At 59.3% G+C, this 15819-nt stretch overlaps 1 protein-coding gene across 1 annotated transcript in view; it reads left to right on the forward strand.

The window, feature by feature from the left end:
- QSOX2 (quiescin sulfhydryl oxidase 2) overlaps positions 1 to 15819 on the forward strand; it is a 30752-nt gene that overhangs the window by 739 nt on the left and 14194 nt on the right. Inside the window, exons 2-5 of the mRNA XM_059143020.1 lie at positions 12367 to 12467; positions 14786 to 14834; positions 15449 to 15554; positions 15699 to 15789. Of these exons, the coding sequence (XP_058999003.1) occupies positions 12367 to 12467; positions 14786 to 14834; positions 15449 to 15554; positions 15699 to 15789 (347 nt within the window). The remainder of the gene's footprint in view (positions 1 to 12366; positions 12468 to 14785; positions 14835 to 15448; positions 15555 to 15698; positions 15790 to 15819) is intronic.

Here is a 15819-nt window from a genome sequence, read left to right on the forward strand (position 1 = left end):
ACCTCTGATTGCGCGTTTCCGCGGGCGGGAGCGGAGCAAATCGCTGCGCCTTCTTCTGCGCTTGTGTCTGGGTCTGACCTCGTCCTCTGCCGTGATGTTTGCTCCGTCGCGGGACACGCTCACACACACTTCAACGCCTAACTAAGATTTCTGTGCAAAACCGTAAATGATTTGCTTTTGTTTGTGTATTTGACAGAGACAGACCACACGCAGGCAGAGAGGGAGAGGGACTCCCTGAGCAGAGCGCCCGATGCGGGGCTGCATCCCAGGACCCGGGATCAGGACCCAAACCGAAGGCAGAGGCTTAACTCACGGAGCCACCCAGGCGCCCCGGCAAATGATTATCTTTAAAATATGTTCTCTTACTTTGGAGTGTTGGGAGCCTTTTTGTTTTGTACAGATTGTATCCCTCATTTGAGAGAGATCACAAGCAGACAGAGGCGGGCAGACGGATAAGGAGACGCAGGCTCCCCACTCAGCAGAGAGCCCGACCACGCAGGCTCCATCCCAGGACCCCGAGATCATGACCCAAACCAAAGGCAGGCGCCCAACCGCCTGGCTCGGGGCGTCCCTGCGTGCTCGGATTCTTGATTCTGAAGGCTTTGTTCTCTGATCTCGTTTTCTTAAGCCGCCAGTGTTTGGACCCGAGGTCAGAGGCTAGGAGGTGGACAGACTGCCCCTTCAAGGCTCTCTTAAAAGCCTTTTTTCTGAGAACAAGCAAGCATTTTAATAACAGAACTTTTCAGTTGTCATTTGTTTTTGAGTGGCAGAAGCGACATGTAAATTCAAATGCAAATGTGGGACTCTGTCTGTGGCAAAACATTTGTCACCTATTTGTGCGTATTTTGATTCCCTCACTGGGCTGGGCGTCTGAAACAGATGCCGTGAGCCAGATTCGAACATTGCAGACTGTTCTGTGTTGAACCAGCAAGTCAGGGGCCATGGAGCTTGGATGGAAGGTTCCTTCTAGAAATGAGGGCGGTAAAATCCATACCTAATGGGGTGATTAACTCAGCTGTTAGCTGAATACGGTTATCTTAACAGGATTGGACGCTGGCCAAGTCAGGCCTGTGGTGGAAGGGAGATGTGGCTGGAAGGGAAAAGCAGCTGTGGTCTGAGGGAGGGTGAGGACAGCTGCAGGGACACCTGGGCAGAGCCCTCGGCACTGGGGAGTGGCCCACTTGGGATCCCCAGAGAGAAGTCACCTGGGGGCTTGTTAGACGTGGGCCCCAACCCAGGCCCAGCCTCCTGTCAGCACAAGCCCCACGTCTGCAGGATCACGGTTCTCAGGGACACTGGGCCTCAGAGACTCCTGCATGGAAAGGCTCGTGGCCAAGAGCGCCAGGAATCACAGCACATGACATCTTCCTCGTGGATGTCCGCCACACACAAGAATTCCTCAGGAAAGGAGCGTGCTATGTCTAAGCCTTTGCTTCCCGCTTCATCTCCCACAGGGTCCTTTTTGTGCCTAATTTCAGCCAACTCCCCATGGAATCACAGGGAAGCAGCACCCTCTCCCCACCCCTGGCCGCCCACAGGGGAGCAGATGCCCATTGTTCCCCCTGTGAATGCACGCTTTCCTCCCCCTGTCACCGCTTGGCCCCATCAGTCACTTGTGAATTCGGCTGTCCCGTCCCTGGGGCACACAGGCCTTGCCCTGGGCCACCACAGGTGCCTCTCAGCACCGCTCTTAAAATGGAGAGTACCTAGCCGGCTTTTCCCATCCACCACTCCTCCAGCCCCATCCCAAGGCTTCTGGAGAGTGAGCTAGGCTTGGCTCCCCCGTGAGACTGCCTGGGATCGGGGAGCTCTGTCTCCCCAGACGTCCCTCCACCGTCGCTGCCTCAGGGGCCTCTGCCGTCAGCTCGGACAGGATGGAAGCAGGAGGGGTGGTCTGCAGGGGGTGGGGCTCCTCCCAGCTCTGGGGACAGCTGAGGGGGCCTTTGTTTTTCTAAAAGACTTAGGTTGAAGTTAACACTTCACTGACATTTTCAAGGTTTTTGAAATAAGTGCTTTTCCTCGTAAGAAGGCTTAACAAACAAAAGGTCTACTGTTGGGTGTCGCCAAATGCTACGCCAGTGTTTGTGGATCTGGCTTAGGCCTGTCAGTTCTAAATCCTTTGCAAAACAGAACCCTGCTGTGTTCCTGGAAATCGTTTAGCCCCGAGCCGAGCCGGGCCGTGGCGTTCCCTCAGCCTGTGATGCTGCCACCGATTGGGCCCGTGAGCTGTCTCTGAACTAGCTCGAGGGAAACTTGGCCATCCCAAAGAGTGTCCCGGTCAGGGTCAGGGTCAGGGTCACCGAGGCCTCAGCCTCTGTTCTTGTGGGTCTCGCATGTACTCCCTTGCGGAAGCAGGCAGATTTTCTGCAACAGCGCTGGACCTAGTTAAGGCTCAAAGGGGAGCCAGAGACTTGGCGGGCAGTCACAGCGCACACCTGCTCTTCCTGCTCTGTGAGGGGTTGTGGGTGTCACCCCTGTCCTGGATGGTGACGCCTGGAGGCGGCGCGACGCTGGGTCGTTCTCTTAGGATCACACAGCTGAGTGACAGGCTCTGTGGCTCCGAGACCCGCCGCTCCCTCTGCGTGGTGGCCGTGAGGCAGGTGCTCATTCCTGCCCAGAGTCTGCTCTGGCTTGCCCCCCTTGAGCTCACCACGCAGTCTGGTCTTCCCACCCACGCTGGCCTCTTGGAGATGAGCTAGGACTGCTTGATGTCCCCCATGGGCCCACATTCAAGCAGAGAGTGGAGAGTAGGGGTGGCGGCTGATGGCGGAGGGGTGACAACACCAGCAAGAGCGACTGACTGGTCAGTGCACCTGCAGGGGTGTGCAAGGTGGGGAGCTGCAGGAGGCTTCCGGGAGTCTGCCTGGACCCTGGAGAGGGTGGACAGAAGGTGGGAAGCAGGCAGGGGTCACATCCGCCTGTTATGGCCCCAGGAAGGCCTGTTGTGCCCCCCACCCCTGGCCCAGGTAGCTGTGGTTAGCCCCGAGTGAGACTCTGTGATGACCGTGACCAGAGGAGCACCACTGCGGCACTGCCGAGCTCAGTGATGCCAGGTATGAGAACCGGGTCATCAGGGCGCTGGGAAGACGAGCGTGGGGAACTTTTCCTCTCTCTGGCCAGCATTGTGAGGCTTCAGCCGTTTGCCAGGAGAGAGGCTCGCGGCCAGGACGGCAGTGTCCCATCAGGCTCTGGAACAGCTGCCCAGGACTCTGTGGAGCTCATTTCACCCCTGTGCTGGGGTGGGTGCGCTGCAGAGACCCTCCACTCCTAGAGGACGCTGAGCGGAGTGTGCCCGGACTCCATCCACCTCCAGTAACTCCTGGATGGCTCAGGCTGGACTCTGCTGCGCACTACTTGGGCTCGATTTCTACCCAGACTTACGTTTCTTTCTTTCTTTCTTTCTTTCTTTCTTTCTTTCTTTTTTTTTTTTTTTTAATGTAAGCTCCTTGCCCAGCGTAGAGCCCAGCACAGGGCTTGAACCCTGAGATAGTGACCCCAGCTGAGATCCCGAGTCGGACACTCAACTAAGCCAGCCAGCTGCCCCTACCCAGGCCTGTGTAGCTTAAACTTGCTCTTGAACTTGGAGCCTGTCCAAGACCACCTTGCTGAAGCAGGAAAGGGCCTGCACAGGGGGAAAGAGTGTCCTCCGGTGGCTGGAACATGCAAACCCCACCACCCTGGCTCCACCTGGAAGAGAACACCCCCCCACACACACCCCCCACGCCCCGCCGCCCCCGTGCGGCTCTGCCTTCCAGACAGCCCTCCTCTTGCTCCCTCTCCAAGCCCGGGGAGACACATGACGACGACGACGACGACGACTCCGTACTGTGATCGTTTTCTAGGACAGATTGATGCTTGCCTGCAAATCAGACTTACAAAAACGTTTTATTAGAACTTGGCAAGTAGTGGTATGAGGTTCAGTCCTGTAAGTTAAGAATAGAGTTACTTGAAGGGTAAACTTGAAATAAATTTCAGTTTGCTGTTACACAGAAGCTTCCGTCTTTGACAGATCCGTTTTCAGTCTGTGGTACTGAAAGTGGGCAGGCCTGAGAGCAGAGCGGAGCGTGGCTTGCAGACTCCTGTGGGTGCCCCTGGAGGCCGCAGGGCTCCCAGCTGGTGCCCTCCCCCCGTCTGGTTGGAGTGGCCTGACATTTTGTCAGCCAGGCCGTTTGCATTCAGTTTAGAGTGTTTCTGTCCTTTCTATGGTGGGGTCTAGACAGGTGGGAAAGGCAGGAGGTGGGGAGGGTACGAGTTGAATGAGGCAAGTACCCCGAAGCTAGACCTTTGAAATAGTTTGCATTTTACTTGATAAAATAGACTGTCTCTTTTGTGTTTGCATGAATGCCTCCATCTGCCAGCCCGTAAACCGAAATTCTCCCTCTGCTGCTTTCCTCGCAAGCCTTCCCGCCCAGCCCAGCGCGGGCAGGCTTCCTTTCCCAGACGGACAAAGGCCTGGTGAGGTGTCCGCCCGCCCCTCCGCTCAGCCGCCGGTTTCCGGCGGGCCGACCGGCCAGCTGGCTGAGCTCTGCGGACTGCTTGAGGACCGGCGTCCCGACGGCCTCTGTGTGCTGGCCCGTGGCACTGTCCTCGCCCCGTCCGTGCATCCGCGTGCTCCCTATGGAAGTAGAATCTGATGTCCGCCCTGCGTCGGTCCTGCGTGTTGGAACTTGTCCTGAGTATGTTCTGTGTGGCCCTGGTAGGTGTGAGAAACCGTGAACAAGACAGCGGAGATCTTGTGCCTCAGAGGCAGGGACAGTGAACAGAAACACAAAATGAGGCTAACGGAAGGTCATGAGTCCTAGGAGAGTAAACCGGAAGATTGCATGGGCACTGGGTGGCGGGGGAAGGTGTCGGGTGGCATGTGACACTCAGAACATGAGGGGCGCGCCACAGTCCCGAGATGGGCAGGACCATGGGCATCCAAGGACTGCAAGGGGCCACCACGGCTGTCCGGTGGCGAACCGGGGGGGGGGGGGTTCCGGTGGGTCAGGCAGCCGGTGGGACCTGTGGCTCCAGGCTTGTAGGCTGGACGGACTGCAGGAAGGAGGAACGGCTTTAAGTAGGCGGTTATATGATCTGGTTTCTCGGTTTAAAAATGTGGCTGGCCCCGGAGAACCGAGGGCCAGGAGTGACCGGAGCAGGGTGAGCCTGCGCTACCAGCACTGGCCGCCTCCAGGGGGCACTGATGGACCTGGGGCGGCAGATTCTGGGAGAAGAACCGCGGGGGGTGGGGACACTTATCTTTCTGCTGCAGGCAGGGTCTTGGAGTTGACCCTTCGTAGTTTGTGGACAGGAAGGAGGACTGTTCTAGGCAGTGCTGTGTTTTCGGATCCATGAGTTTTGGTCAAAGCTCACCAAGTGGGACGTCTTCCTCTGGGGAGCACAGCAGGCGTGGGCATTTCCCGCGTGTATTTCAGGAGCATACCCCATGTCCCTGCCCTGGGCCGCTTTCATGCTGGGCTAGTTTTCTTCTACATCCTGCCGTTATGAAACATTATCTGAAACCTGGAACTGTGAACAAGAGGGCTGGCGTGTCCTCTCCATGTCCTCGAGCCTCGTGTCACGGGCTCCCCCGGGGCTAGTTTTCCGAGGGACGTTCCGTGTTGGACATGGCTTGGTTAAGGGCTCTGACTCACCCCCTCATCTGGTGGAGGAACAGTCCTGTCCGGTGGAAAGGGGAACCCAGCAGCTGGGAGCTTCCTGCCCTCCTGGGCATTACCCTGCTGTGTCTTGGAGCCGGCAGTTCCTGGCAGGCCGGGTCCTCCGTCAGCGTGCCCCTGACCCGCTCCTGCAGCGCTCAGTCTGAGCACCGTGGGTGCCCGTTTGTCCTGTGTCTGCACGAGTCATGCCTCTGACTGTTTGGAAATTAGACTCTGACACTCGCCGCGAGTGGATGCAGGGTCTGGAGCCCTCACGTGGGCGAAGTTACCAAGTGTCTGGTTTCCCAGAGGCAGCAGAGGGGGGCCTCCTGGGCGCGAAGTTTCCTCGGAGCCCCTGTGGGGCGGTTGGGCAGCAGTTGGCATCCCGAGCGCCTGCACTCCGTGGGTAGCGCTGCACCTCTGGCCCTTTCACCGCGGGATGAGGAGCAGTGGTTAAAATCCAGGGAAACCGAGGTTTTCTTTTATCTTTTTCATTTTTAAGCCATCAGCCGTTGTGCCCTATTTCAAAAGGCAGGGTCCACCTCCTGGGTGCCTGGGGAAGTTGGAGGACTTGGCAGGCTGAAAAGCCGAGAGTTGGTGACTGCAGTCTGGGCCACCTCCTCTAGTTTCCCCGTGGGCGTATCTGCAGCCCAGACCCTGCACATCCCCGAGCCCAGCAGCCCCGACTCCTCCTCACCTAGGAAGGCAGCCGGCGCCCCTGAGAGGGGAGCTGGCTCCCCACTTCCAGGGGGCAGGGTGGGGCAGGACCAGGGGACCTCCTTCCATTGTCATTTGGGAGGTTGTGCCTGGGACAGCCTGGTGGGGCGTGTGGGGAGGGCTCGGGCTCCACATCCAATGGGTCAGCCGCTCTGCACCCTGGCCCTAACCCCGCCGACTTTAGAGGATAATTGCTCCGGTGCCAATGACCTGTGCCCAGTTCTTCCAGAGTCCGTGGGGCCCAACTGGGGTGGCCACATGTGAACACTGGACCTGCCTAGGGGTACAGGTTGGGTCAGGAAGGACACTGTCTACCCAGAATCCCGGTGCTAGGCTGGTCACTGACCCAAAGAGGAACTGTCTCGACCTCGCTCACCGTAGCTGCCGGAGCCCATGGAGGGCCACCTTGCCCCATATTCCTGTGTGCCAAGACGGGAGGTGGCAACCAGTCTGCAGTCTCTGTGCCACCAGGACCCCGCGCTGCTGGTCAGAGTGATGTCACTCCTCCCCCTGCAGTGTGTCAGTCCCTCCCGAGACCCGCACCCTCACAGGACTGGCCCAGCCCCTGACTCTGGAGCCACTCGTGCTGGCCACGCCCCACCCGAGCCGCCCGTTGGCCTCTCCCCTTCCGTCCCTGCCTCTGGGACCCTGGGCAGTTGCCACCGTCTGCGAGGACGGCAGTTCGCAGGGTCACTGGGAGTTTGCCACTGGCCTGTGTGAGTGCGGTGTCCGCTGCCGCGCCACGGCTGTGGGGAGGGCTCGGGACACTTTCTAGCAGCAGACGCCAAGCCGCCGTGCCGTGCGCGGGGCTGCCAGCCCACCTGTCCTCACACCCCCCTTGGAGGGAGGTGTTGTCTGGCCTCTGTGTTGTGCCCACGAGGCTGCGCAGGTTCTCCAGACCCGGTAAGAGGCAGAGCAGGATGTGGGCCGCGCGGGCCGCCTGACGGGTGTCCTGGTGCCATGTGCACCGCCTGCCCTCTGTCTGCTCCAGACGGGCCTGCTGGGACGGGGGTGGGACGGGCCACGCCAGGGGCACCTGGAAGCCTGATGGGACTGAGCTTAGTAAAGGGGGCAGAGGCCAGGACATGTCAGGACGTGACCTCAGAAGAAGGACGTGTCGTGTGGCTGTTGGCGGTGTGACGTTAGACACAGCAGGGCGAGAGGGGGGCCTGTCCTGTCCGTGTGGCTGGTTGAGAATGGCCTTGCTCCTTGGAAGCCATCAGGGTCCTCTTGGGGCTGTACCTGGTCCCAGCTTGCTGCCATGTGCATGGAGTGTGGCGTAGAGGCAGCCTCCACCCCAGACGGCTCCCAGGGCCCTGCTGGTGCCCATCGCCAGCACAGCCTGCCTTGGCGACGTCTCCTGCTTCTGCACGCAGGCCTCCCCTTTGTCAGGCAGAGAAGAATCCCCCGTCCCGCCCCCCCATGCCCCGGGGTGGCATGTCGTCAGCGCTGTGCGGGCAGAGGAGGTGAGGACCGTCAGCCACCTGGCGCTTTTGTGATGCCAAGAGACAGTTTCCTGGTTACTGTCCTCAAAGTCAGGATGGCCCAGCTCAGGGGCAGAAGGCTCCTCGCGGCTGGGGCAGCCCCAAGGCCCGGGCAAGGGAGGCGGCACTGGGTGCTCCTCCTTTAGCCTGTGGGGCCAAGGCGCCAGCTCTCTTGCCTGTAAAGTCACGTCACAGTCGTGGGCATGGAGCTGAGCTGGGATGCTGTGGGTCAGAGCGTTTTAGATTGTGGAGTCCTGCACGAGACGCAGGTGGTGATGTGGCCGCCCTTGCAGAGCAACGTGGCTCTTGGGGCTCGGGACGGGCCCTGGGGGCACGGGGAGTGGGAAGCAACCCCTCTGCCGTGTCGCTGTGCGGGGCGCCAGCTGCTCGGCTGCACCTGTGGCTCGGAGCAGGGCTCCCCGCGGAGCGACACGGCTCCTGCCAGTGCACGCAGGGCCGTGGTCTGGTGGAGGGATGGTAGAAAAGATGCTGGCAATACAAGGATAAGTGGTTTTTCCAGAGAACTGGTTTTCTCTGTGTTTCTCGAGGAGACAGTGCAGAGGCTCGTTGAGGGAGTGGTTGATTCCGTTCCACATTGACCATGTGCGGTTCAGAGGAGCACGCGTGTGCCGCATGGCGGGGCGGGCTGCACTTGAAGGAGGGAGGGTCTTCATCTGGAGCTGTGGGATAAAGGGAGAGCAGAGCCTTGAGAAGATGCCAGTCGGCACGCTCGTGCTGCGTGTGCTCCGCGCGCCTATGACGGCAGGTGACCGTGGTGCCACCAAGCAGATTGTGAACCCCGGACAGATTCCTTAATCTCTCGGACCCTCAGCCCCCTCATCTGTAACATCCCGCCTCTTCCACCCGGCAGACTTCCATAGGTGGCGGCTTGGTAAGAAAGCTTGTCAAGTACAGTGTAGTTGACTTTGTTTTGGATGCGAGACTGGTGGGGAGCTTTTCTTGTCATTTTAACTGTGCCTGGGCAGAAAGTCAAGGCAGGCCTTTCTATGGAGGTGACATTTGTGTTGAAATCTATGAATAAGGCAGCAAGTACAAGTTGGAGGAAAGCATGTTCCTCCAGGAAAGAGCAGGTGCAAAGGTCCTGGGGCAGGAGTGCGTTTGGACCTGTCTGGCTTGAGGGGAGGAATGAATGAGGAAGAGATGAGGGTACAAGTCAGCTGATGAAATGGCAGAAATGTGCAGAATCTGGAAGGTTCTGAGGGCACCCAGAAAGTGATCTTGCCTACAGACATGCATGCCTTGCTGAGGGCTAGGCAACCCTCAGGGGTCCTTTCCAACTGAGGTTAGGATTTGAAGAATCACATAGTTCAATCTCGAGCAGAATGTTTTTTCTTAGCACGGAAGTGCAGGATGTGGGAACAGCTGGCAGATGTTGGGGCCCGGGGGAGGTCTGCCTGGAAAAAGAGCAGCCCAGTCAGCGCGGCTGGTTTGGAGGAGGTGTGGGAGCCTGGCTGCTGGCCGCTGCCCGGGGACACAGACTTTATCCTGCTTGTGCTCAGAGCTGGGCACCCGGATGGCACCGCTGAGTCACGGTAGGGGGGCGGCTGCAGAGGGACACAGGAACCAGCGTCTGCTTTCCAGCCCTTCCTCTCATCTGGGGCTGCGGGCTGAGCCTGAGGCCGGACAGCCTATAGTTCTCGGGGCACAGCAGCACACGATCCTGCCTTCGGGGTTACCAGGGTGTTCACGGGGGCTGACAGCCGCTCTTACCTCCGCGTGGGCAGCCAGCATGTTCCCGCTGTCTCTGTGCCCGGTTAGACTCAGGACGGTTATTGCAGTGTGGCTGGTGCCGCTGTGGCCTTGCATCTGGTTCGATTCAGCATCATTGTCACGGGCAGCGTCATGACCCAGGGCTGTTTCATGGGGTGCTGTTTGGGGCCTCTACACCGGGAACTCCGGCGGGTGGGAACTGAGCACAGCACGAGTAGCCCCAGGGCTCAGTGTCCGCCAGCCCCCTGCAGACTGGGGGTGGGGGCGCATTTGCTTGTGTGTGAAACGTGCTTAGTAAGAAGACTCGCAGAACAAGGAAGTCAGACCAAGTCCCACCGCGAAAACCATACGGTGGCGGCCGTCGAGGAGTGCGTTCCTTCCGCTGCTTTCCCGCTTCCGCGTCTGGCGTGATGATTCATCGCAATTCTACCAAACGTCAGGGTTAGCCCTTGGGGCAGGTCTTCATTTTCTCACATACTCTTTCTGGGCAGTGGGTGCTTTTATTTTTTGAAGCATGAAATGACAGTGTGTCATGGAAATTCCCAGTAAACAGTGAAACCGTGCGCTTGTGAGGCAGAGACGAGGAGGCAGGCAGGAGGCGTTTCGGCAAGATGAATGGGAAGAGAAGCGAGGCTGACAGGCTGGGGGAGGCCCCCCCAACAGGGCAGTGGGGGTGCGTGTGGAGGGCGGGGGCAGCTGCCGTGCAGGAGGCAGCATGCGGGATGGAGGCCGCCCAGAGCACCGTGTGGCAGGTGGAGGCCACCGCCTGGAGGGCCCCGTGCGCAGGTGGGGGCCGCCGCGGTGGAGGGGGTGGCGTGCGGGGGGGCGCCGCGGTGGAGGGCACTGCTGGCACCGCACCGAGCTGCCCGCTCTGGGCCATCTGCTGCCCTAATTGGATGCGAGTATTAACTGTCCTTCCTTCGTTCCGTGTAATCCGAGACTCCAGAAAGATGTGACCTGTGGTTCCTGAAGGTTTTGTGATTCTTGCTGGGAGCCCTCTGAAGTGGCCTCGGGACAGACTTGGTTTCAGGAAAGCAACATGAGCAGAACAGTGTTTGGTCCTCGGTGGTGAAAGCCAGCGGTGGGTCTTCCCATGGCGTGGACGCTGGTCACTGGCTTCGTGAGGACAGAGGAGGAGGGCGAGTAGTTTTAGACAAGTGGTGCCTTGGTTGGGAAACTGGGAAGCTGCGGACTTGGCCACGCCCAGAAGTGCTCGTGTAGTGCGGGATCTGGTCATGTCTGCTGGCTTCTCTCCTCCCAGGCCCGTGTTCGATGTAGCCTCTGAAGTTCAAGATCGCAGCCAGGCCCCGGGCAAACCCGTGGGACGTGATTGTTAACCAGATGATGGTGCCCTGTCAGCACGCCTGGCGGTATGGGGCCTCGTCGGGCTCTGTGTGGACCCACGGGAGCCCCCACGTGGCACTCCCTTAGCTGCAGGGGACCAGGAGTGGACCTGCCCACCGCCCCTGGTGGCCCCATGGGCAGCATCTGGGGAGTGCCTGGGTCCTGCTGGGAGCGCCCCGCATGGGGAGCGTCCTGCTGCGGTGTTTGCAGACCGCCATGCTCCCATGCTCCGTGTCCTGCTTCCTCCGGCTGCCCCTAAGGAGCCGGGAGGTGGCTGCCCCTAAGGAGCCGGGAGGTGTCTGGCAGCGTTAACCGGGACATCCTCGGGGGAGGGATCAGATCTTTTAAAGAGAGAATCTCACTTTTTGGAGGATACTTGGGAAGCCGTGCCTTTGAGACTGGCAGTCACAGGGCCAACCAAGCCCTTGTCTCCCTGTGCACACCGCGCCTCGGGGCTGCCGTGCGCTAGGCCCCTCTGTGCCCCCTCCTGACGGGAGGGGGGGGTGAGATGACATACCGCCCACTTTCGGGGGAGGGGAGGGTGGTCTGTCAGTGAGAAGGGAGGAAGGGAGGGAGCCAGAGGTCACCCACCCACAGGGCCAGCTGGGAAGCCATCTCCCAGGCTGACTCGAGTCTCCACGCAGGTGCACGCAGGCTCTGGGAGATAAGCAGAGATGTGCGGTCAGCCCAGCCCTGATGTTGGGGGGACCTGGGGTCTTCGACAGGAAGTGCGTGGGGCACAGGGCTGTAGTCACAGCCTCCTGACCAGTGAAACTTAAGGAGAGGTTGAATCCTGAGGGGGGGAGAGAGAGAGAGAGACTCGGTGTGACCGCGGCCACTGCTGGCTGTGACCGGGCGGCGGGGCTGTTGAGTGGAAGCGGGTTTGGAGGGAGGGGGCCGCCCAGCCGGAGACCTTGTGGTAGTCACATGTGGCGACATTCCCATGAGAAAATCTTTGAAGATAAGCAAAATATATGTGTAAAACTGCACCTGTTCTAAGGACCGGTGCCAGCATTTGAGGGTCTGGGGGAGGCGTCCATGGAAAGTAGAAGTCGCTTCCCAGAAAGAATGCGGCTCAGACACCGCAGCCACAGGTTCTCATTTGCACGAGTGCCCGGGAGTGTCCTCGCTAAGCTCGCGCGGCCGGGCCTCTCCGTCTGCGGCCGCTCTCTGGGGAAGGCCAGCACCCGCCCGCTTCCGTCCGGCAGAGCCGTGCTCGGGTGGGAGCGGGGCGGCATGCACACTGGGCAGAAGTCCGCTGGCCGTGTTGTCCGCGATGGGAGCGCCCTGCAGCCTGGGGAGGCTGTGTTCTCCCCTCCAGCCTGACGCAGGAACGCTCTGGGCACGTGAGGGCTAGATCTGGGACCTGAGGGGGGCGTGGGCCGGTGGGCCGGTGGCCCGTGTGGATGCGGGCACACAGCCACACTGAAGGTCACGCTCCTGCTTTTCAGACTGGTCTGCTGCCATCCGCGTTGCGGCTCTGGACTGCGGGGAGGAGGAGAACTATGAGGTGTGCCGAGCCTATGACATCCACTTCTACCCCACCTTCCGGGTGAGCACCCTGCCTGTCTCGCGGCCGGCTCTCCTCCCGTTCCGCCCAAGGGGCACCTGCCCACGAGGTCTACCGCGCGTGTGACTCCTGAACCCGGGCATGTCGGGGGGGTCACGGGGGACCCGGCAGGAGCTCGTTTGCACGGGGTCACCCCTGGCGTTCCACCCTCTTGGGCTGTATGTGTCGTGGGGGCTGTAGCAGTAGCAGAGGAGGGTGAGTCTGCAGCCACAGGCCCTAGGGCATGGCCGTGCTAGGGAGCCGCCGTGGGCTCCCCAGGCCAGGTCTGTCCTCCTGCTCCCCTGCCTGTGTGGCCCGTGTCTGGCTCGGGGCCCTCTGGCGCACCATGTATATGGTGGGTCAGGTTGTCAGAGTGACACTGGCAGGTGGCCTTTGGGTGACCCTACAGGCAGGTTTTACTGTGTCCTTTTTTTTTTTTTTAAAGATTTTATTTAGGGACGCCTGGGTGGCTCAGTTGGTTAAGCCGCTGCCTTCGGCTCAGGTCATGATCCCAGCGTCCTGGGATCGAGTCCCATATCGGGCTCCTTGCTCCGCAGGGAGCCTGCTTCTCCGTCTGACTCTGCCTGCCATTCTGTCTGCCTGTGCTCGCTCTCGCTCTCTCTGACAAATAAAATCTTTAAAAAAAAAAAAAAAAAGATTTTATTTATTTGCGGTGCCTGGGTGGCTCAGTGGGTTGAGCCTCTGCCTTCGGCTCGGGTCATGATCTCAGGGTCCTGGGATCGAGTCCCACATCAGGCTCTCTGCTCAGCGGGGAGCCTGCTTCCTCCTCTCTCTCTGCCTGCCTCTCTGCCTGCTTGTGATCTGTCTGTCAAATAAATAAATAAATAAATAATCTAGGGGAAAAAAAAAAAGATTTTATTTATTTGACAGAGAGAGACAGAGAGGGAACCCAAACGGGGTGAGTCAGAGAGGGGGAAGCAGGCTTCCCGCAGAGCAGAGAGCCCTATGTGGGGCTCAGTCCCAGGACCCGGGATATGACATGAGCCGAAGGCAGATGCTTAATGACTGAGCCACCCAAGCGCCCTGATTTTACCCTTTTCTTCCACGGGGGGCCGAGAGTAAACAGATCTGTTGAGAAGGTTCCGAAGGTGCACGTGCAGGGACCGTGTGTACCTGTGTGTGCGCTGCGGTCCCATGTGGGAGCAGGGGTGCATCGGGACAGTATTTACATCCCAGAAAACAGCGGCCTTTGAGGAAGCTTGGAGGCCTCAGTCTTCCAGCCCCAAAACCCTGTGCTCTGTGCAGCCTGGGGCCGGGTGCTGTCCTGCTGCTCCCGTGGCCGGGCTCCGTGGCAGCCGCGCCTCCGCCCCCAGGGATGCTCCTCCAGAGCTTCCCAGCCTCACCCTCACCTTCCCTGTGTGAGTTTTATTGTGTTTTAGCGCCACATGCAGGGTGCTGTGCCGGCTGTGAGCCCCAGGCCTTTGGTCTCCCGCTGAACAGGGTTGCCGAGAGCTCCCGCACCCTCGGCGGTGGCTCCGGAGCCCTGAGAACGCCTGCCTGCATGACCGCAGCTTCGTCTTCTGTTCACGGGCTCCGTGTCCCTCAGCTGCTCCTTCCGTGTGCCCGATCGCTCTTGGGGCTTCGCAGCTTTCGTGACTGATCGGCAGGAGCCCCGGCACGTTCTCGACCCTGACCTTCCTTGCAGTGCGAGAACAGAGAGGCTCTTCCCTGTTTGCTGTTCCCACCCTCTTCCGCACCTCTTCTAGTGAAGAAGGTCTTTAACTTGAAGAGTTTCTTTTTTTCCGCCCCGAGAGGTCCTGTTGCATCTGTCACCCACCCCACAGGTCGGAGCCGGCCACTAGGGTGCACGTTGGTGCCGGGAGTCAGGGAAAGCAGCAGCCGCGCGGCCCGGCTTCTGGCCCTGCTGGGTCAGAGAGTGTAGATCACAGAACCCCGATGTGTCTGCCCGGAGACATGGATGGCTGCAGACGTGCATGGAAATGTGCGGCTCCTTCTCAGTTAACGGGAACTTGCTGGAGCAGATGAACTCAAGCTCTTTTTATGGTCATTTTCTTGCTTCAAGATTAAACATTTGCACAGGAGGCACCTCAGGGGCTCAGCAGGTTAAGCCTCTGCCTTCGGCTCAGGTCATGATCTCAGGGTCCTGGGATCGAGTCCCGCATCGGGCTCCCTGCTCAGCGGGGAGCCGGCTTCTCCCTCCCCCTCTGCCTGCTTCTCTGCCTACTTGTGATCTCTGTCAAATAAATTTTTAAAAAATCTTTAAAAAAAACAAGAGATGAAACATGTGCACAGACACCAGGTCTGGCTGTTCATTACTTGTTTTGTGTTTTTTCTCTTAGTATTTCAAGGCGTTTACAAAGGACTTTACAACTGGAGAAAATTTTAAAGGTAAAGACAAGTTTTATATTTTGTTGTCAGAGTCGCCTCATAAACCTGTTAAAGCGAAGGTGATGTCAGGAGAGCAGGGAGCCCGTGGGACGGGTCCGTGGGCCTCCACGCCAGCATCAGCGAATCCGCGTCGGCACCTCTGACCACCTGTCCTCGGACAGCTCAAGCAGTGTCATAATTTCGGCAACAATTTTTTATTCCAGGGTTTGCCTTCCTTGTTAAATTTGACAGTGAAATCTTTTTTTTTGTTTTTAAAGTAAACTCCTCACTCAAAAAATATTTGGAGAAGTTCATGAACTACATGCTTGCCTAATGAATTGTATGAGGGACCCCACCCCTACCCCAGGAGCCAGTGCCCAGGTCAGGCTCCCAGGGACAGCGGGTCTCCAACAGGGTCAGCCAGGCGTGTTCCGAACACTCCGTCTCCACGCCGTGTGTGTGAGATTGGCCCCTGGTGCCCGTTTGGCCCCACAGCAGTCACCGTGTGCTCTGTCTGTGCACCCACCGTGGTCTGTCGACGACCATCGGTGCATCCTGCCCGTGTCCGTGCGGTGCCGTCTAGGGCCCTGGGGCGGTGGCACTCCGCGCGGTGATAATGGCACGCCTGCCCGCAGGGCCCGACCGAGAGCTGCAGACGGTGAGGCGGACGATGGTTGACTTCCTGCAGAACCACACGGACGGAGACAGGCCGCCTGCTTGCCCGCCGTTGGACCCCATTCCGTGCGTACTTGCGTGAAGAGGGGAGTGTTGGGACTGGAGCCCAATTCCGTCAACACGGATTTGCATTAAATGGTGTGGGTGCTGCATGGGAGTGCCGGCCCGCTGCCCTCGGAAGCACTGAAAGCCTCTTTGTTTCTCTCCAAGGCCCGGCGACGTCCTTTCCCTTGTGGACACTCACGGTGGCCGTTACGTGGCCATCCTGTTTGAGAGCCATGGCTCCTATGTCGGCCGTGAGGTACCGTGTCCGTGTCTGTCCCCGTCTCTC

This window comes from Mustela lutreola, chromosome 12 (assembly GCF_030435805.1).
Source record: "Mustela lutreola isolate mMusLut2 chromosome 12, mMusLut2.pri, whole genome shotgun sequence".
Lineage (NCBI taxonomy): Eukaryota > Metazoa > Chordata > Mammalia > Carnivora > Mustelidae > Mustela > Mustela lutreola.